The sequence below is a fragment of the Eretmochelys imbricata genome, chromosome 1 (assembly GCF_965152235.1).
Source record: "Eretmochelys imbricata isolate rEreImb1 chromosome 1, rEreImb1.hap1, whole genome shotgun sequence".
NCBI classification, from domain to species: domain Eukaryota; kingdom Metazoa; phylum Chordata; order Testudines; family Cheloniidae; genus Eretmochelys; species Eretmochelys imbricata.
The window spans coordinates 208,760,398-208,781,598 of record NC_135572.1 but is presented as its reverse complement, the minus strand read 5'-3'; the positions used below and the strand labels follow the sequence as shown (position 1 = coordinate 208,781,598).

The window sequence follows — 21,201 nt, the reverse complement described above, 5'->3', positions numbered from 1 at the left end:
GTGTGAACCTAAGAATGGTCAGACTAAAGGTCCATCCAGCCCAGTATCCTGTCTACCAACAGTAGCCAATGCCAGGTGCCCCAGGGGGAGTGAACTTAACAGGTAATGATCTAGTGATCTCTCTCCTGCCATCCATCTCCACCCTCTGACAAACAGAGGCTAGGGACACCATTCCTTACCCATCCTGGCTAATAGCCATTAATGGACTTAACCTCCATGAATTTATCCAGTTCTCTTTTAAACCTGTTATAGTCATAGCCTTCACAACCTCCTCAGGCAAGGAGTTCCACAGGTTGACTGTGCACTGAGTGAAGAAGAACTGCTTTTTGTTTTAAGCATTTTTGTTTTAAACCTGCTACCCATTAATTTAATTTGGTGGCCCCTAGTTCTTATATTATGGGAACAAGTAAATAACTTTTCCTTATTCACTTTCTCCACACCACTCATGATTTTATATACCTCTATCATATCCCCCTTAGTCTCCTCTTTTCCAAGCTGAAAAGTCCTAGCCTCTTTAATCTCTCCTCCTATGGGACTCGTTCCAAACCCCTAATAATTTTAGTTGCTCTTTTCTGAAGCTTTTCTAATGCCAGTATATCTTTTTTGAGATGAGGGGACCACATCTGTACGCAGTATTCAAGATCTGGGCGTACCATGGATTTATATAAGGGCATTAAGATATTCTCCATCTTATTCTCTATCCCTTTTTTAATGATTCCTGACATCCCGTTTGCTTTTTTGACTGCCACTGCACACTGCGTGGACATCTTCAGAGAACTATCCACAATGACTCCAAGATCTTTCTTCTGATTAGTTGTAGCTAAATAAGCCCCCATCATATTGTATGTATATTTGGGGTTATTTTTTCCAATGTGCATTACTTTACATTTATCCACATGGAATTTCATTTGCCATTTTGTTGCCCAATCACTTAGTTTTGTGAGATCTTTTTGAAGTTCTTCACAGTCTGCTTTGGTCTTAACTATCTTGAGCAGTTTAGTATCATCTATAAACTTTGCCACCTCACTGTTTACCCCTCTCTCCAGATCGTTTATGAATAAGTTGAATAGCATTGGTCCTAGGACTGACCCTTGGGGAACACCACTAGTTACCCCTCTCCATTCTGAAAATTTACCATTTATTCCTACCCTTTGTTTCCTGTCTTTTAACCAGCTCTCAACCCATGAAAGGATCTTCCCTCTTATCCCATGACAACTTAATGTGACTCTCTCATTTAGAAGTAAAGGGGCTTAGTTCATTGTAGCTTAATCCTCCAGCTACAGCAAACTAAGATCACTTTACTCAATGAGAGCATATACACACGGGGTTCACATGCTTTAACTTGTGCGTTTTAGCTTCACACCTTTAGCTAATTCATTTTAACTTTCCCAAGTATCCCCATGTAGATAAACCCTTAGTGAGTTTCTCTGAAAGATTTTAAGCACCAGCCTATGCTGAGAGAATAATGAAAAATACAAAAAAAAAATGGAGAAAATTGCCATTAATTTTAAATATTTATTTTCAAAAGCTACCCATTGCACCAGATCTACTCAACAGAGAGGGCAGAAAGGAGAGGGAAACTGGTGTGTGTTTGTGCAAGTGAATGTGGGGGAAAAGAGAGAGTAGAAATTAAGAGAACCAAGTTAATGTTGAGAGGAATTTAATAGTAAAATAAGGAATAAGGATTTTAATAGTAAAATATACTATGGTGATGTAATTATCACCAAACTAAGCATTATAAGATCAGGAAATTCAGTTAAACTTAAAAGACATTCAACCACATTAAGGTATGGAAATACACAATTAAGGCACCCAAACAAGCTTCACTTTGCTCTGTAGTGATACTATGCATTAACCATACAATTATGACCAAAGCATTTTAGTATTTGTGGTCATTTCCCACCTCTTATTTTCCCTTATTATTATCATCAATATTTTTTTATTCCATGGCCTGGGCATGGTTGGGTGTTAGCACTGGCCACCATCCCCTAATAGTGTTTGTTTTTTATGAACCAGCAGCAACCCAGTAGTTTTATTTTTGTTCTGGTAGTATCCTATTTAAATTTCAGAGTTTGCTTTGTTTAGGTGGTCTTTCATGATTTCTTGCTGCCCAGGATGGTAGCAGATGGGAGTCTATGGAAGCAGTATTTTCTGAGAAGTCTTTTCAGGCAGTTCAACAGTGGACCTCTGTGGATGACTGTGTGGCCGTGATGTCCGTTGAAAGGGAATTTATTCATCCTTAGGAAGAAGGCCATGAAATAGGAGATGAAAACATAGGAAAGAGGGAAGCATTAAGGCTGTGGAAAACCCTTTCCAAAGAAAAAAAAATTATTTGTTCTGATTTCTTTGTGTAAGGGACCAGGATAAACCCTCTGATTTGATTTGAAATGGGCAGACGTAAAGCTTGTCAGTTCTTAGAGAAGTCAGAAGCTAGATCTTTCTACTGACTGGCTGGGCTGAAATGCTTCCAACACCCAATGAGCCAGAGGCAGGAATAGGAATACAATACCAAATGCCAGAGGGAGGCTTCTTTTCTCTTCCATGGAGTTGAACAGACAGTTCCACTGCATCCAGTTGGAGTTTAGAAGCCAATTTACTGACAGGTGATAATGGATTACATTTTGGGTTTTGCCAGATATTCTAATGTCATTGGCAATATAGAGGAAAAAGCATTGTATGTGTGTGCACGCACGCGCTCACACACACACACGCAAGGTATTGGACTACAAACTGAAGGCTTCAGAAATTAAATTGGATGTCCCTGTACTTGTTTTTCAGTAATACAAAATAGGTACAGACTTTTTTAAAAAAAATACATTTATTCCTATAAAAAAGAAAATTCAGGCTGCTGTACATAATTAGTCTGTCAATAATAAGAGCAGAGGCTATAGGAATTTGTTGAGGGTATTCATCACTAGCAACTGGTACCCCTGAATTATGTGGCTGGGCCCTCCCAAGTACTGCCCCCCTTAATTTCTCCACTTCCCCCATTTCAGTCTAATCCAATCAGTACAGTAATTCTTTATTTATCTTATATTAAATTCAATTAATGTAATGCTGTCTCCAAATTTTAAAATGTCAAAAACTGCCAATTAGAGTTATCAGAGGTAAGCTGGAAGGTTTTTCAAGAGACATGAGACAATTGTAGCTTTGGCATCTGAGATATGGGAGACTGTCTGGTGTTTTGGGATCCAAGGGAAAGCTGAGGTTTCTAGCACTAAGGACTAGATCAGTGGTTCTCAACTCACAGCCCAATTAGCACAGAGCTGCGGCCCAGCTGTATGCTAAAGGCTACCTAGCCCACATAGTGCAGTCCGGGATCCCGGCTGCCCGGCCTGGAGGTGTCCAGGGTTGGGGCTGCCCAGCTGCCCGGCCCGGCCCTGTGCACCGGGGTGAAGAGTCGGGCTCCTGCCTGGCCCCGCATGGCAGGGACCGGGGTTGGGACTCCAGCACAGTGGGGTCTGGGGCTGCCGCAAGGTTGGGGCTGTCACATAGCTGTCCTGCCACCCAGCCCCACTCAGCAGGCTCCAGGGTTGAGGCTGCTGCCTGGCCCTGCAAAGCGGGGTGTGGGGTTCCTGGTGCCTGCTCTGCGCCTCCACTCCTGCCCCCACTCTCTGTGGGGAGGAGGGCCGCTGGGCATAGGGGTGTGTGAGAGGGTTGGGGATGGGCACTGTGGTTCTCAAACTGCAGCCCGGGTAACACATGAAGGGTCGCATATGCGGCCCACAATGATAAATAGGTTGAGAACCACTGGATTAGATAATCTCCTCTTTTCCTTCCTCTTTGGAGAAACACTGGAGGTAATTTTACGTTTGAGGAAGGGAGTGAACTCCTCATTCCCCAGAAACCAGCTGCCCTACTTCAGCTTGCTCAGTATCTGCCTATATATCCAGCAATCATAGTTAGCACTGTAGCTGGATGTAGTTGCTAAATGATTAGCAGTAAAATAGTTAACTATGTTTTAGTTCAAATAATCTTAGTTATACTTCAGTATTAATATGTAAAGGGTATAAATGGGCCAGTTCACACCTCTCAGGGATATTGTTTCAAGCTGTTTGTGAACTCAGGCCATCTGTGCAATGGTTATACTCATTTGACTTTGTGAAGGTTTACTTTATAATCATAAAGGCTAGATATTTAAAAAAAAATCATAATAAAGGCCTGGATGCAGAAATACAGTTCAAAATAAGGGTATTATGTGACAACTTGCACAGCTGCAAAACTACATTATATATGGCATTTTAGTCCTGTCCTACTGCATCATCTGTTATTCCAATCCCGCTTCTCTTCCCCAATATTCTGCCAATGCACCTCACTCCTGACACACCAAGTACAAACATAGCCTCTATATACAGGACTGTAGTCAAGATAGGGGAATGTCATACCCCTACATTTCTGCCAGCAACTGGTGTCTGACTTTTCTGTTTCTGGCACCAAATGAAAAACCTCAGAAAAGTTAAGTGGCCTCCTGCCAAGAAATGGGGTGAAGAAAATGTTAATGTGTCTTGGCAAAAACAGTGGGCATCTCTCCCTGCTTCAAGAAGGGCTATAAACTGCATCTGTCTGCAGACACAGGGAAAGGTGATTCTATACAATGTGAAGGTAGGATACTAGAAGACTCACTGTCTCTCACATAACCCATAAGCCTGAGCTCCCACTTCTCCCTTATGAGTGCGTAATTATAGACCTTTCATAGAGAGTACACAATAGGTCAGTATCCTCCTAGAATGAAGTTCAGACTAAATCAATAATGCACTGAACAGCAGGGTTTCAAGGCTTCTATGAAATTAAAATAAAGATTGTATGTTCTGCGCAGCTCAGATTGGTATAGTGGGATTGGGGGAGAAGGAGCATGTGGTTTGGGATATTTTCACAGAATGTTAAATCACACAAAATATTTCACTCGTCTCTAGTGTGAGATCACAACATGACTCCTCTGTAATGAATTCTTTATCTTGGCAGCTCTCCTGCTTTCTCCCAGCTGTGCCTCCCTCTCCCCCTTTAGTCCCAGTGCAGGAACATATGGTAATATTTGTAGTGTGATTTAGGCATGGGAGTGGGCCTAGCTGCCCACACCTATGCAGACCTCTGAGTCACCACGCAGCAGGCATCCAGGCTGAGGTCACGCTCCAGCACCATTGTGTGAACTCATTCAGACATGCCAAGGCTGCCAGCATGCTTGTTTGGATTTGAAATTTCATGTTAGTCACATCTGAGTGCACTGCCTTTCATTCTTCCCCTCTGATGGGGCTGCATCCTTCAAATTTAGCCCCAGCCCAGCACTCATTTTAGAAGGATGCTTTGGGGGAAAAGCCCAATGCTGGCAGTCCCCAGGTACCGCTAATAGGAGGGTACGTGATATAGGAGACTGCCCCTATTCTCTCCCTCTGAGTTGCCCATACCAATATGGAAAGGTAAAAATATAACATCTATATGGTGAAGCTCTGTTAACAAAGATATTTCAGTACACTGAAGATGAGGAGACAATAAAGCTGCAGATGACTGCCTATATACTGAGCCCAGTAAGACAAGCGACTCTCTCTCTCTGGGCAGGACAATCTCCTTCTAGCCCTTGGCATCCACGGGGAAATGCCTAGGGGAAACACACCCTCTTCCCTGTCCTAGTGTCTGTGTAGACAAAGTACCCAGGTGGACCAGACAGCCTTCTTTCAGCTCTGAGTCTCACTGCGGAGGGATCAAGATGGGCCATGTGGTCTCCTCCAGGCTAGTGTCAGCATGGAGGGGCTCAGAGAGGACCCACTGCCTCCTCCTAGTCCCAACGAACAGGGCCTAAGAGCCCAGACGAAACACACACTCTTGGGCTAGCCTTGCATGGAGACGGTCCAGAGGGGAGTCACACAAGTCATGGTGCAGAACAGACCTAGTGGGGTACTTGAGAACACCGGTTTACAAGGGTGTTGACCTCGGAATCACTTTGGGAATGACATTAAGTATAACAATTAATCTTAAAACGGCTGTAACTTGCTCCTGGGGCTAATCTGCCCCCTCGCCCTTGCATATGGGGGGAAAAGGGGGGCGCAAAGCCCGTCTCCTCTGCACCGGCCCAGAGGTGAAATCCCCACCAGCAGCCCGACTGCACGCGGTGCAATGCGTGGTGAGGCCGCCCGTCTCCAGTCAGGCTGGCCGCAGCTGCTGCTACATGAACGTCGGACCCCAGCCCTGGCCCTGGAGATTTTGGAGGGGGCTGAATACACACCCGCTCGCCAGTGCTGCAGTCACTCGCCCGGAGTCAGGCGCCAGGCACGGCTGGTGCCAGGGTCTGGGTAGCGCTGGGCTGGGCTCAGACTCAGCCAGCTCTCAGCATAGCTTTTCCCTCCCGCCGAAAGCGCCCCTCCCTACCGCACGGGGCGGCGGGGCGCGAGGCTCCCCAGGCCCTAATCCCTGGGCACGCGCTCACCGCGAGCAGGGACTGGGAGGCGACAGGCAGCGAGGGGTCACCGTCGCGTGCGCACCGTGCCGTGGGCGGACGCGCGCACGGAGACACGTGGGGCGGGGGCTGTATTATCTGCGCCCGCTACCCCTCTGCCCAGCCGGCGTCGAGCTCGGTTGCTATGGAGATAGCGTGGTGGGCGTGCCCGGAAGGCGCCCCGTCGTGCGGGCAGGAGGAATTGGGTTGCTATGGATACGGCGTGAGGACCCGGCCGCGTCCCGACTGAGCCGGGGGAGACTCCGAGCGCCCCATGGGGCCGAAGCGGCCTAAGAGCGGCGGCAGCTCCACCGGGGGGCCCGGGGCCGCTGCCAAGAGCTGGGAGGCCGGGTTGGTGTCCGCCCGCCTGGAGGAGGTGAAAAGGGGGCAAGGCAGAGGGGGGCACAGCGAGGTCTGGGTGTAGAGGGGCAAGTGGGGGCTAAGGGGGCAAGGAGGGGCACGATTAGGGTTGCCAGGTTTGGTTGGACGTATTCCTGGAGACTCCAGGACAATCCTGGAGGGTTGGCAACCCTAGGTGTGGTGTGGGCTAAAGTGGGGAAGGGTGGGGCATAGTGGGGCCTCAGGAAAGGGGGGAAGTGGGGATTAAGGGGGTGAGGAGGAGCCGGGAGGGGGCGTGGCACAGTGGGGGCTAAAGGGTGAGGGGGCCCAGTGCAACCCTATACTTATAGACATGAAGATCTATGTCGTTACACATACATATATAAACCTTTTTAATACAATAACTAAATACCATTGCTATATATCAAAAACTATACTAATTTATAATTATACATAACTATTATTTTATCATAAATACCTTTTTTTTAAAACTACATATAAAGACAGCCCTGGAGCTCTTTTTATCTCCAGGAGTAGAGAATTCATTATAAAACTCATCATTGGAGACAAGAAAATTACTTGATGTTCTGGTTCACAGAAGGTGTGTAATTAGCAAACATCATATTCACTCACTTTGCCTTTGGAGATGGGGATATGTATACTATACTACAGTATGTTGATCTTTCCCTTCAAACATGAACTGATGGTTGGAAGGCACTAGAGGCTACTGTATGTTCTCAGTAAGCTCGGCTCTCTTCATAGTATACCTTCTGAGGACAAGAATAGAAGTAACTTTTTCCCATTGAATAAATTATTGTGTTTGCTTATTTCTGTTGAGGGTAAACTAATTCAAGAATTTATATTAGTGGTGCTAAAATATTTGTGTAATATAGTGGGACTCTCCAGGTACCCATCCTTAAATTATACAGTAGTAGAAGAAGAACAAATTTAAAAAGATAACCTTCGTGCACTTTGCACACTGTATAAAGGAAAAGCAGACAAACAGATTTTCTCTCTTTTTCTTTTTGAGACTTTTCTTTCTGAGACTGGATGCCAAGTTTCAGTTCAGAGTGAACTTTTATAAGCTGCTGAACAACTAGGTTTGATGGAGGTGCTGACACAGCATTAACTGTAGCGTTGAAAATGTGAAGCTATAATTTTCCTACTTGAGCGTGTGTGTAGCTAAAAGACCCTTTTTTATGGTGTGTGAGGATCTAAAAGCATATTTAGGTTTCCAGGTCCTATGTAAATAATGTAATTCTAATAAATCTTAACTTGCTAGAAAGAATTTGATTTCAAAATAGTGTAGCAGTTTAGCAAACAATAATATTTATGTAGCATATGTTTTTCTAGCACTGCTTTTGCAAGTGAGACAAATGGCTTCCATGGCCTTTCTGTTTATTGGGTCACTGCTGTGCCCCCTCTAGGAATTGGGGTGACCTCTATTTAAGCAGATAAGTGTATGGACTTTTAAATAAAGCAGGCTGCTTTAAAAACTGGTTGAACAATTTACCAGTAACTATACTGATGCCAAGTTCTCTTTTATATATTTATATTTATACATTTACCTAAAAAGACTGCTTTTAATAACCAGATATTGGGAGTTTAATTCACAATCAAACATAATGTTTTTTTAAAGTAAGTGCTGCTCAACAACTCTAAAGACTGAAATCCCCCATTTTTCTCCAAATAATGAGTCTCAACCCTTATTTTTAAGAGTGAGAGGGTAAGTTATTCTTGATTGCCTGTTCAGTTGTTGGCCCTGAGATTGTTAACGAGGCAGTGAAATGTCAATTAGTTCTACTTATGGTGGTGGCTTTTGTGATGTGGACATTGTCCACTGGAAATTGGACCAGGACCATCAACTTGTTTCACAGGAGGCCAACAGCCATCACATTGCAACAGCTTTTGGTCACTACTGACCTGCTTTGCATTTTAACTGGCCATAATAATATGCTCCAAATTCTATTAATCTCCTTTTAATATCCTTGATCTATTTGTTTATTACATACAAAAACTACATTAAAGGAACATTACAATTGAAAAGTCAAGCGCTCAAAAGTTAGGAAATGCTAGAATTAAGGTTGCCCATGCACTGGCACCTTTGTGTGTGTTCATTATGGTAATCTTCCACTTTGCAAACTTAATGTTCTTTTAATGTAGTTTTTTTTTACATAATTTCCTTGGTTTAAAAAAAAAAAGCAAAATGGTGAAAAAAATCCATCATGTATCACCATGGTGACAACACCCATGAGGGTCATTAACAGGGTTGGAACCTTTAGATCTGCAACACAGATCTCTCCCACTTGGACTAATGGACTATAATTGGTAGGAGGAGTTTGTAGTCTTCAGTGTAGACCAGCATTAGTGGATATGAGAGCTGCTTTGCCAGTGGGTTTCACAGATGTTAGCTGATAGCAAAAGAAGAACATAAGAATGGCCCTACTGGGTCAGATCAAAGGTCCATCTAGCCCAGTATCCTGTCTTCCGACAGTGGCCAGTGCCAGGTGCGCCAGAGGGAATGAACAGAACAGGTAATCATCAAGTGATCTGTCCTCTGTCACTCATTCCCAGCTTCTGACAAACAGAGGCTAGGGAAACTATTCCTGCCCATCCTGGCTAATAGCCATTGATGGACCTATCCTCCATGAATTTATCTAGTTCTTTTTTGAACCCTGATATGGTCTTGGCCTTTACAACATCCTCTGGCAAGGGGTTCCATAGGTTGACTGTGTATTGTGTGAAGAAATACTTTCTTTTATTTGTTTTAAACCTGCTGCCTATTAATTTGATTTGGTGACTCCTAGTTCTTGTGTTATAATAAGTGGTAAACAACACTTCCTTATCTACTTTCTCTACACCAGTCATGATTTTATAGACCTCAATCATATCTCCCCTTAGCCATCTCTTTTCTAAGCTGAAAAGTCCCACTCTTATTAATCTCTCTTCATACGGTAGCCATTCCATACCCCTAATCATTTTTGTTGCCCCTTTCTGAACCTTTTCCAATTCCAATATATCTTTTTTGAGATGGGGCAACCACATTTCATAGAATCATAGAATATCAGGGTTGGAAGGGACCTCAGGAGGTCATCTAGTCCAACCCCCTGCTCAAAGCAGGACCAATCCCCAACTAAATCATCCCAGCCAGGGCTCTCTCAAGCCTGACCTTAAAAATGTCTAAGGAAGGAGATCCCACCACCTCTCTAGGTAACGCATTCCAGTGTTTCCCCACACTCCTAGTGAAAAAGTTTTTCCTAATATCCAACCTAAACCTCCCCCACTGCAACTTGAGACCATTACTCCTTCTTCTGTCATCAGCTACCATTGAGAACAGTCTAGATCCATCCTCTTTGAAACCCCCTTTCAGGTAGTTGAAAGCAGCTATCAAATCCCCCCTCACTCTTCTCTTCCACAGACTAAACAATCCCAGTTCCCTCAGCCTCTTCTCATAAGTCATGTGTTCCAGTCCCCTAATCATTTTTGTTGACCTCCGCTGGACTCTTTCCAATTTTTCCACATCCTTCTTGTAGTGTGGGGCCCAAAACTGGACACAGTACTCCAGATGAGGCCTCACCAATGTCGAATAGAGGGGAACGATCACGTCCCTCGATCTGCTGTCAGTGCCCCTACATATACATCCCAAAATGCCATTGGCCTTCTTGGCAACAAGAGCACACTGTTGACTCATATCCCGCTTCTCGTCCACGGTAACCCCTAGGTCCTTTTCTGCCGAACTGCTGCCTAGCCATTTGGTCCCTAGTCTGCAGCGGTGCATGGGATTCTTCCGTCCTAAGTGCAGGACTCTGCACTTGTCCTTGTTGAACCTCATCAGATTTCTTTTGGCCCAATCCTCTGATTTGTCTAGGTCCCTCTGTATCCTATTCCTACCCTCCAGCGTATCTACCTCTCCACCCAGTTTAGTGTCATCTGCAAACTTGCTGAGGGTGCAATCCACACCATCCTCCAGATCATTTATGAAGATATTGAAAAAAACCAGCCCGAGGACTGACCCTTGGGGCACTCCACTTGATACTGGCTGCCAACTAGACATGGAGCCATTGATCACTACCCGTTGAGCCCGACAATCTAGCCAACTTTCTATCCACCTTATAGTCCATTCATCCAGCCCGTACTTCTTTAACTTGCTGGCAAGAATACTGTGGGAGACTGTGTCAAAAACTTTGCTAAAGTCAAGTAAAGCATCCACTGCTTTCCCCTCATCCACAGAGCCAGTTATCTCATCATAGAAAGCAATTAGATTAGTCAGGCATGACCTTCCCTTGGTGAATCCATGCTGACTGTTCCTGATCACTTTCCTCTCCTCTAAGTACTTCAGAATTGATTCCTTGAGGACCTGCTCCATGATTTTTCCAGGGACTGAGGTGAGGCTGACTGGCCTGTAGTTCCCAGGATCCTCCTTCTTCCCTTTTTTAAAGATGGGCACTACATTAGCCTTTTTCCAGTCGTCCGGGACCTCCCTCGATCGCCATGAGTTTTCAAAGATAATGGCCAATGGCTTTGCAAACACATCCACCAACTCCTTTAGCACTCTCGGATGCAGCGCATTCGGCCCCATGGATTTGTGCTCATCCAGCTTTTCTAAATAGTCCCGAACCACTTCTTTCTCCACAGAGGGCTGGTCACCTCCTCCCCATGCTGTGCTGCCCAGTGCAGTAGTCTTTGCATACAGTATTCAAGATGTGGACGTACCATGGATTTATATAGAGGCAATATGATATTTTCTGTCCTATTATCTATTCCTTTCTTAATTATTCCCAGCATTCTGTTTGCTTGTTTGACTGCCACTGCACATTGAGTGGATGTTTTCAGAGAACTATCCACAGTGACTCCAAGATCTCTTTCTTGAGTGGTAACAGCTAATTTAGACCCCATAATTTTATATGTATAGTTGGGATTATGCAGGGCCGGCCCTCAACATTTTGGCACCTGAGGCAGGAAGCTCAAATGATGCCCCCATGCCTCCTCGCTTGGGCCAAAACTTTGAAAGGTCTCAATTCTGCCTTCTTCCTGTTCTAGTCTTCTCATGGTACTGCTCTGCTACCTACCCCAATAAAGGAGAACTAACAACTTAAAATGCCTTGTTCAAAAATTTTAAGTAACACTTAACTTTCGAACGCCTGAACAGCAAAAGTAACTTTTCTTGTCTGCATAGTAAAGACTGGCATTTTTATCTGTTTGAATAATCAAAGTGGTGCTTTCCATGCCTTCTTGGTTGCAAAGATTTGAACTGCTTCCTGAAGGTCCACAGTCTGGGCCAGCTCATGCTCTATTGAGATGGTTGCAAGGCTGACCAGCCTCTCCTGTGTTATTGTGGAGCGTAGATGTGTTTTTATGAACTTCAGCTTGGAGAAGCTGCGTTCTCCACTGGCAACTGTTACAGGAAGTATTAGAAGTATGCGCAGAGCAACAAAAGCATTTGGAAAGAGGGTGGTCATCTTATTTGTGCACATATATTTCAGAACAGCCTTTGGAGTTGATCTTGCTGAAATGTATCTTGAAAGGGCTTTCAGTTCATCACCTAAATCCCTCGCATCAATATCACTCATCTCATCATGTGTCAACACTGTCTCTAGTGCCCTGCATTGCTGCTGTAGGTCTTCTTCAGGTATAGTGTGGAGTTCTGGAATATCATACAACATCCCAAATATACTGCTGTGTTCCTTGGGCTGCATGACACATTCTTCAACTGACTGTATTGCACAATCTAGCACCTGGTTAAAGAATTCAACTTTGAATTGTTGTTTGGGGTCTCTTATGGGATTATCCCGTGCCTCGTAATCAAAATGTCTTCATCTTCGGTGACTCTTGTATTCTTGAATGGGTGGGAAAATAGCTTCAGCGTGAAGTTCCTCTGCCAACTTCTGTGCACTCTTCAGAACATTTTGAAATCCCTCATCTGATCAGTAAGACTGTAGGTCTGACTTTGCTTTGTCCAGTTGTTCCGTTGCTCCAGTTTTATCAAGGTCAACACCTTGGAGTCTCTTGCTTACAACATTTATTTCAAACAGAATGTCATGCCACAACACTAAGCCACACAGAAATTTGAAGTTATGTATGTTTCTGGTGATTCCATTTCCCTCTGCCACTGTTCTCCCAGAAACAGTTCCTTTCATAGCATTATCTTCCATAATGGCAACTATGGCATCATCTGTCTTCCCAATTTGGTGTTTGATTGGCTTTATCGCCTCCACTCGACTTTCCCATCGTGTGGCACTCAGTGGTTTCAATGTCAGAGAGGATGTTCCCAGATGTTGCTTCAAAATTTGCCATCAATGAGTTGATGCAGAGAAAAATACATAGATGCTTTGATTTACATTAAAAAATTCAGCAACCTCACTAGAAGCTGATGCTGCATCACTGACCACCGAGTTCAATGAATGAGAACTGAATGGGACAAAAAAGCTCAAGGGTTTAACTCTCGGATCCATGTCTGCACTCCTCTGTTCTTTCCTCTCATGTTAGCACCATTATCGTAGCCCTGACCTCTCATGTCAGCTATCGCAAATCCTGTATCTTCCAGCTTTTTAAGAAACACATTTGTCATATCAGCTCCTGTAGTATCATCAATGTCAATAAATTCTAGAAAATGCTCTCTGACAGTCACCATTGCAGGGACATTTTCACTAGGTTCTGTTGTTGTTACAAAACACATCATTAAAGTCATTTGTTCCATATGGCTGATGTCAGGTGTGCAGTCCAGAATAACAGAGTAATATCTTGCTGACTTCAGATCTGCCACAATCTTCTGTTTGACTTTTGTTGCCAGTAACTGTATGATCTCATTCTGAATTGTTTTTCCAAGGTCGTGGTGTGTGTACATTTGTTGGGTGGTGACTCTTCTTAGATGCTCCTGGAGTACAGCATCAAACTCAGCCATCAGCTCCCCAATTTTAAGGAAGTTTCCATTGTTTGGCACATACAGCTGATCTGAAGTGCCATGGGAGTGCTAGGTTTTGGGTAGCAAGCATTCTCACAATGGCAATGAGCCTTTTCAGAACATTTTGCCAGTAAAGAGACTGTGATGCAATCTTCTCGTGATGCTGATCATCTATGGTGGCCTTTAACATTGGTCTCATCTCAAGCTCTTTCCACCTATGGATTGCTCTCTGGTGATTTGCTGCCTTCTCCTGGCATGCCAGATTTCTAGCCAGATTTTTCCAGTCCTTTGTTTCTGTAGAACCCAATGTGGCTGGAACATTAGACTGGAAGAGTTTGCAACAAAAACAGTATGCAGCATTCTGGGTTTTTTGAGTACATAAGCCATGGCCTCTCCACTTTGTCACCATTGGGGATTTCATGCCAGTAATGTGTTGGATGGAAACTTTTATTTTCATTGTCTTTGGGGAACATGAAGTTTTTCACTTGCTGTGGCCCATGCAGTACAAGGAAGTCCCTCAGGCTACTGCTCAAGTGGGTCCACAGTCCTGGATCATCTAGACTTAAGGAACTAAACTCAGCAGCAGCTGTTTCTTGCACCTCTACCACGCTCTTCTCTGATTTACACTTTTCTTTCAGGAATGTGTATGGTTACATCCATTTGAGATGGAGATATGGATGCTGCAGTAGCTGCAAGGTCACCTGTACTCTGGCTAACTGGAAGATCAGGCATCTCTTCACCACTCACATCCTCACTGGGGCCGGAAGGCTCACCGTGAACATTTGCGTCTATGTATCTCAGGAGAGCTCCTTCCTGCTTAAATAGAAAAGCTTCCTTTGCTTTCTTTCTTTTTCTGAATGCTGCCTCAGAGGGGTGTTTTCTTCTTTCCCTCATGACTGCTGTTCTGTGCCAGCTATAGTGGCTCTCAACACTCAGGTGAAGGGGACAAATAAGCAGGCTGGTATCAGGGCCTGAGTGAGGGAAGATATCAGCGTCTTAAGGGCCTAACTGGCTCCTGCTATTTCAGTTGACTGCCTGTTCTCCTCAAGTGGGTTCAGGGAAGCAGCAGGAAACAGGAAGCTCCCTGAGAAGCTGTTGTTAATCAGTCCAGGCTCCTGGGGATGCTAGAGAGGTACATAAGAGGCTCCTCCTCCTCTCTCCCTTCAGCTTCTGCTGCTTTCTGTTATTCCCTCTCACCTTTTCTCCTGCCTGCCTGTTATGTCTCTTGTGCCCTCCTTCCTCCAGCACAGCACTCCACCATCTCTGTGCATCTAGAGCAGAGAGAGAGAATACATATGCACCAGCAGCAGCCACAATTTTCTATACTCTGGGTCCTAGTGGTGTCCCCCCCACCCCCCCGTCAGGCACCTGAGGCAGTCGCCTCAGTTCACCTCATGGTAAGGCCAGCCCTGGGATTATGCTTTCCAATGTGCATTATTTTGCATTTATCAACATTAAATTTCATCTGCCATTTTGTTGCCCTGTCACCCCGTTTTGAGAGATTCTTTTGTAGTTCTTAACAGTATGCCTGGGTCTTAACTGTCTTTAGTAATTTTGTATCGTCTGCAAATTTTGCCACCTCACTGTTTACCCCTTTTTCCAGATCATTTACGAAAATGTTGAATAGGACTAGGGTGACCAGAGAGCAAATGGGAAAAGTCGGGACAAGGGGTGGGGGTAATAGGAGCCTATATTTAAAAAAAAGACCCAAAAATCGGGACTGTCCCTATAAAATTGGGACATCTGGTCACCCTAAATAGGACTGGTCCCACAACAGACCCCTGGGGGACACCACTATTTACCTCTCTCCATTCTGAAAATTGACCATTTATACCAACCCTTTGTTTCCTATCTTTTAACCAGTTACCAATCCATGAGAGCACCTTCCCTCTTATCCCATGGCAGCTTACTTTGCATAAGAGCCTTTGGTGAGGGACCTTGTCGAAGGCTTTCTGAAAATCTAAGTACACTATATCCACTGGATCCCCTTGGTCCACATGCTTGTTGACCCCCTCAAAGAATTCTAGTAGATTGGTGAGGCATAATTTCCCTTTACTGAAACCATGTTGACTCTTCCTCAACTAATTATGTTCATCTATATGTCTGATAATATTGATCTTTATTATAGTTTCAACCAGTTTGCCCAGTACTGAAATCAGGCTTACAGGCCTGTAATTGCCGGGATCACCTCTGGAGCCCTTTTTAAAAATTGGCACATTAGCTATCCTCCAGTCATGTGGTACATAAGCTGATTTAAATGATAGGTTACAGACTACAGTTAGTAGTCCTGCAATTTCACATTTGAGTCCTTCAGAACTCTTGGGTGAATACCATCTGGTACTGGTGATTTATTGCTGTTTAATTTATCAATTTGTTCCAAAACCTCCTCTAATGATACCTCAATCTGGGACAGTTCGTCAGATTTGTCACCTGAAAAGAATGGCTCAGGTTTGGGAATCTCCCTCACATCTTCAGCCATGAAAACCAATACAAAGAATTCATTTAGTTTCTCCGCAATGGCCTTATCATCTTTGAGTGCTCTTTTAGCACCTTGATCATACAGTGACCCCACTGGTTGTTTAGCAGGCTTCCTACTTCTGATGTACTTAAAAAAATATTTGCTATTACTTTTTGAGTCTTTGGCTAACTGTTCCTCAAATTCTTTTTTGGCCTTCCTAATTGTATTTTTACACATCATTTGCCAGTGTTTATGCTCCTTTCTATTTTCCTCACTAAGATTTAACTTCCTTCTATGATGAGATAACTGGCTCTGTGGATATGGGGAAAGCAGTGGATGTCATATATCTTGACCTTAGCAAAGCTTTTGATACTGTCTCCCACAGTATTCTTGCCAGCAAGTTAAAGAAGGATAGATTGGATGAATGGATTATAAGGTGGATAGAAAGCTGGCTAGATTGTCGGGCTCAATGAGTAGCGATCAACAGCTCAATGTCTAGTTGGCAGCCGGTATCAAGTGGAGTGCCCCAGGCGTCAGTCCTGGGGCCAGTTTTGTTCAACATCTTTATTAATGATCTGGATGATGGGATTAATTGTACCCTCAGCAAGTTTTCAGATGACACTAAGATGTGGGGGTAGAGGTAGATACGCTGGAGTGTAGGGATAGGGTCTAGAGTGACCTAGACAAATTGGAGGATTGGGCCAAAAGAAATCTGATGAGGTTCAGCGAGGATAAGTGCAGAGTCCTGCACTTAGGAAGGAAGAATCCCATGCACCGCTAGAAGCTGGGGACCGACTGGCTAAGCAGCAGTTCTGCAGAAAAGGACCTGGGGATTACAGTGGACGAGAAGCTGGATATGAGTCAGCACTGTGCTCTTGTTGTCAAGAAGGCCAACGGCATATTGGGCTGTATTAGTAGGAGCATTGCCAGCAGATCGACGGAAGTGATTATTCCCCTCTCTTCGGCACAGGTGAGGCCACACCTGAAGTATTGTGGCCAGTTTTGGTCCCCCCACTACAGAAGGGATGCGGACAAATTGGAGAGAGTCCAATGGAGGGCAACGAAAATGATTAGGGGGCTGAGGCACATGACTTACAAGGAGAGGCTGAGGGAACTGGGGTTATTTAGTCTGCAGAAGAGAAGAGTGAGTGGGGATTTGATAGCAGCCTTCAACTACCTGATGGGGGGTTCCAAAGAGGATGGAGCTAGGCTGTTCTCAGTGGTGGCAGATCACAGACAAGAAGCAGTGGTCTCAAGTTGCAGTGGATATTCGGAAACGCTATTTCACTAGGAGGGTGGTGAAGCACTGAAATGGGTTACCTAGGGAGGTGGTGGAATCTCCATCCTTAGAGGTTTTTAAGGCTCGGCTTGACAAAACCTTGTCTGGGATGATTTATTTGCTGTTGGTCCTGCTTTGAGCTGGGGATTAGACTAGATGACCTCCTCAGGTCTCTTCCAACCTTAATACTCTATGATTCTATGATTCCACTTTTTAAAGGATACCTTTTTGCCTCTCACTGCTTCTTTTACTTTGTTGTTTAGCCACAGTGGCTCTTTTTTGGTTCTCTTACTATGTTTTTTAATTTGGGGTATACATTTAAATTCAGCCTCTATTTTGGTGTCTTTAAAAAGTTTCCACGCAGCTTGCAGAGATTTCACTTTTGGCACTGTACCCGTTAACTTCTGTTTAACTAAGCTCCTCATTTTTGTGTAGTTCCCCTTTCTGAAATTAAATGCTACAGTGTTGGGCTGCTGTGGTGTTTTTCCTGCCACAGGGATATTAAATTTAATTATATTATGGTCACTATTACCAGGAAGTCTAGCTATATTCACCTCTTGGACAGATCCTCTGCTCCACTTAGGGTGGGTTCCAGGACCAGCTGCATCCGAAGAAGTGAGCTGTAGCTCACGAAAGCTTATGCTCAAATAAATTGGTTAGACTCTAAGGTGCCACAAGTACTCCTTTTCTTTTTGCAAATACAGACTAACATGGCTGTTACTCTGAAACCTGTCATTTTGTACCCTGGTATTACTGTATTCCACTGATTATCCTCATTCCACCAAGTTTCTGTGATGCCTATTATATCAATATCCTCATTTAATACGAGGCACTCTAGTTCACCCATTTTATTATTTAGACTTCTAGCATTGGTATATATGCACTTTAAAAATTTGTCTCCTTTTAGCTATCTACCATTACACGATGTAATTGAATGGGACTCTTTTTTTTATTTGACTGTTTCTGATCAGACCCTGCCTGTATTTTATTATTTTCCATCCTCTCGTCCTCACTAGAACATAGAGCTTCTCTATTAATAGATCCTCCCCTAAGGAATGTCTGAACCATGTGCTTCCCCAGCCCTTAGTTTAAAAACTGCTGTACGACCTTATTAATGTTAAGTGCCAGCAATCTGGTTCCATTTTGGTTTAGGTGGAGCCCATCCTTCTTGTATAGGCTCCCCCTTTCCCAAAAGTTTCCCCAGTTCCTAATAAATCTAAACCCCACCTCCCTACACCATCATCTCATCCACGCATTGAGACTCTGCAGTTCTGCTTGTCTAACTGGCCCTGGGCGTGGAACTGGGAGCATCTCAGAGAATGCTACCATGGAGGTCCTGGATTTCAGTCTCTTACCTAGCAGCTTAAATTTGGCCTCCAGGACCTCTCTCCTATCCTTTCCTCTGTCATTGGTACCTACATGTACCACAACCACCAGCTCCTCCCCAGCACTACACATAAGTCTATCTAGATGTCTTGAGAGATCCGCAACCTTCGCACCAGGCAGGCAAGTCACCATGCGGTTCTCCTGGTCATCGCAAACCCAGCTATGTATGTTTCTAATGATTGAATCACCCATTACTAATTCCTGTCTCTTTCTAATAGCTGGAGTTCCCTCCCCCGGAGGGGTATCCTCAGTGTGAGAGGATACCACAGCATCATCTAGAAGGAGGGTCTCAACTATGGGATTGTTTCCCTCTGCTCCAGTTAGATGCTCTCCTTCCCTGGGACTTTCATCCTCCTCAAGAATGCTGAGACTGAGGAATTTGGGTTGTATTCCAAGTTCTGAGGGGAGTCTGGTCTACTGGACTTATACTCTGTCCCAGTCTTCTTCCACCTCCTTGGGTCTTTGTCCCCAGTTCCCACAGCCTTCTTTTGGCTCCTTGTCCCAATCAAATCCACTCTGGCTCCATGTCCCAGTCCCCTAGCCCTTCTCCTCCTCACAATCCCTTGCCCCTTTTGGTTCCATATCCCCATCCCAGTCCTCTGCCCTGCACCCTGCTCCTTGTCCAAGTCCCCCACCCAGCTCCTCAACCCAGTCTCCCCTCTTACTAGCCCTCAGGCCTGGCTCCTCATTCCTCTGCATTCCAGTCAGGCTATTTCCTCCTTTTCCTCCTTATTGGCTGGGCAGTAGCAGGGGGAACTTTGAGAGCACAGGAGAAACTATCTCCTAGCTCTCAGTTCCAGTGCTTGGTGTTATAGCAATCCTCAGCAGCCACAAAAACCAATTGTAGGGAAAGTTCTGCTGAATCCCTGCTACCTTGGGCTGGAGAATGCTCAATGTAGATGGAATTTTATGAGAATTTAGCTATCGAACTAACCGATCTCTACTGATCTTGAGATTTTTGCAGAGGATTATAACTTAGCCAAATTTAGGACTTTTTTTTCCCCCAATGAGAACACAAAGGCACATTCCTGTCAATAGGATGACTCCCTGCCAAATTTTGGTTCCTTTCTTCAAAGCATGGAGGTGCTAGAACTTCTCAATGAAACAGTTGTAAGAATTTTTTAACATTGGCAAAACCACATATTTTCTCCATGTTCTGAGAAACAGTTGAAACATTTTTTATGAACTTTTCTAAAAAAAAATTCAGCCTGGGGCATGGAAAACTTCAACCAAAAGTTTAAAGTTTGGCAAAGTTACAAGCAATTGAAAGTAGGATCTTATAATGAGTATCAGGCAATCTTAGTCACAGGTGTCGCTACCTGTGCCCCTTATAATTAGCTCTCCAAAATAGTTATAGACTTGTATAGTGTATGGTGTACAATATTGAGATGAAAGAAAGTATCAAATAAATATCTTTTCTAATAATTGACTGATAATGGATTTAAAGATCTTACAATTTTATCAAACTGTGGGATACATCTTGTTTTTTGACTGTCAAAGAAGAATAAAGAACTTGTTTTATGTAGTACCGGTTATCTTAAGCAGTGACATTTCACATTTTAATGTGCGTTTAAGATTTACTTACAATTTTTTTTAATAAAACAAGAAGTTTAATGTCTGAAAGGAAGCCATTTCACCAATAGTGTTGACTAGCTACGCTAACTGAAGTATAATTTTATTGGTATTTATTAACCAAATCATAGCAAATTTATGCAAGTTTGTTTTAGTAAGAGCCAGAAACTACATGGGAAACGTAAAAAGGGAATGTGGATTTTTCAAAATCTCACATAGTTTGCATTTTTTTTATTTTTAATATATTATATGAATGAATATAAAGCTAGAAGGAATGCTGGCCTTCACATGTCCACCAAGATGGTTACCTTCTCAGAAAATAATTGCTAAGAGAAAGTGAATTCTGAGTATGTTAAAACTCTAACTGCAGGAATAATTGCTCTGTATTATACGTTCTGCATAGATTATATACCACCAGTGAAATATGGATTACATTAGAATGTGAGCATATCCACCAATAACTAGGGCTGCTGGAAACTAGAATCCAGTGATAATGTGGCCATGTATCATTCAAGAGCTAATGAAAATGGGAACTGAGATTCCTTTACAATTGTATCCCATGGAGCAACTGCATGAGTTTGCAAAAACTGCTCATAAGTAGCCTGACTTGGGGGGAGGGGTAGCTCAGTGGTTTGAGCATTAGCCCCCTAAACCCAGGGTTGTGATTTCAATCCTTGAGGGGGCCATCTAGGGATCTGGGGCAAAAATTGGGGCTTGGTCCTGCTTTGAGCAGGGGTTGGACTAGATGACCTCCTGAGGTCCCTTCCAACCCTGATATTCTATGACTTCTTCAGTAATGCCTACTCTAGCTGCTGACTTACCAACTCTCTCCTTGTTGG

At 43.9% G+C, this 21,201-nt stretch overlaps 1 protein-coding gene across 1 annotated transcript in view; it reads left to right on the top strand.

The window, feature by feature from the left end:
- The first annotated feature begins 6,701 nt into the window (after nucleotides 1-6,701).
- Nucleotides 6,702-21,201, top strand: part of SPAG17 (sperm associated antigen 17) — a 296,695-nt gene continuing 282,195 nt past the window's right edge. Inside the window, exon 1 of the mRNA XM_077807348.1 lies at nucleotides 6,702-6,803. Coding sequence (XP_077663474.1) covers nucleotides 6,702-6,803 — 102 coding nt within the window. The remainder of the gene's footprint in view (nucleotides 6,804-21,201) is intronic.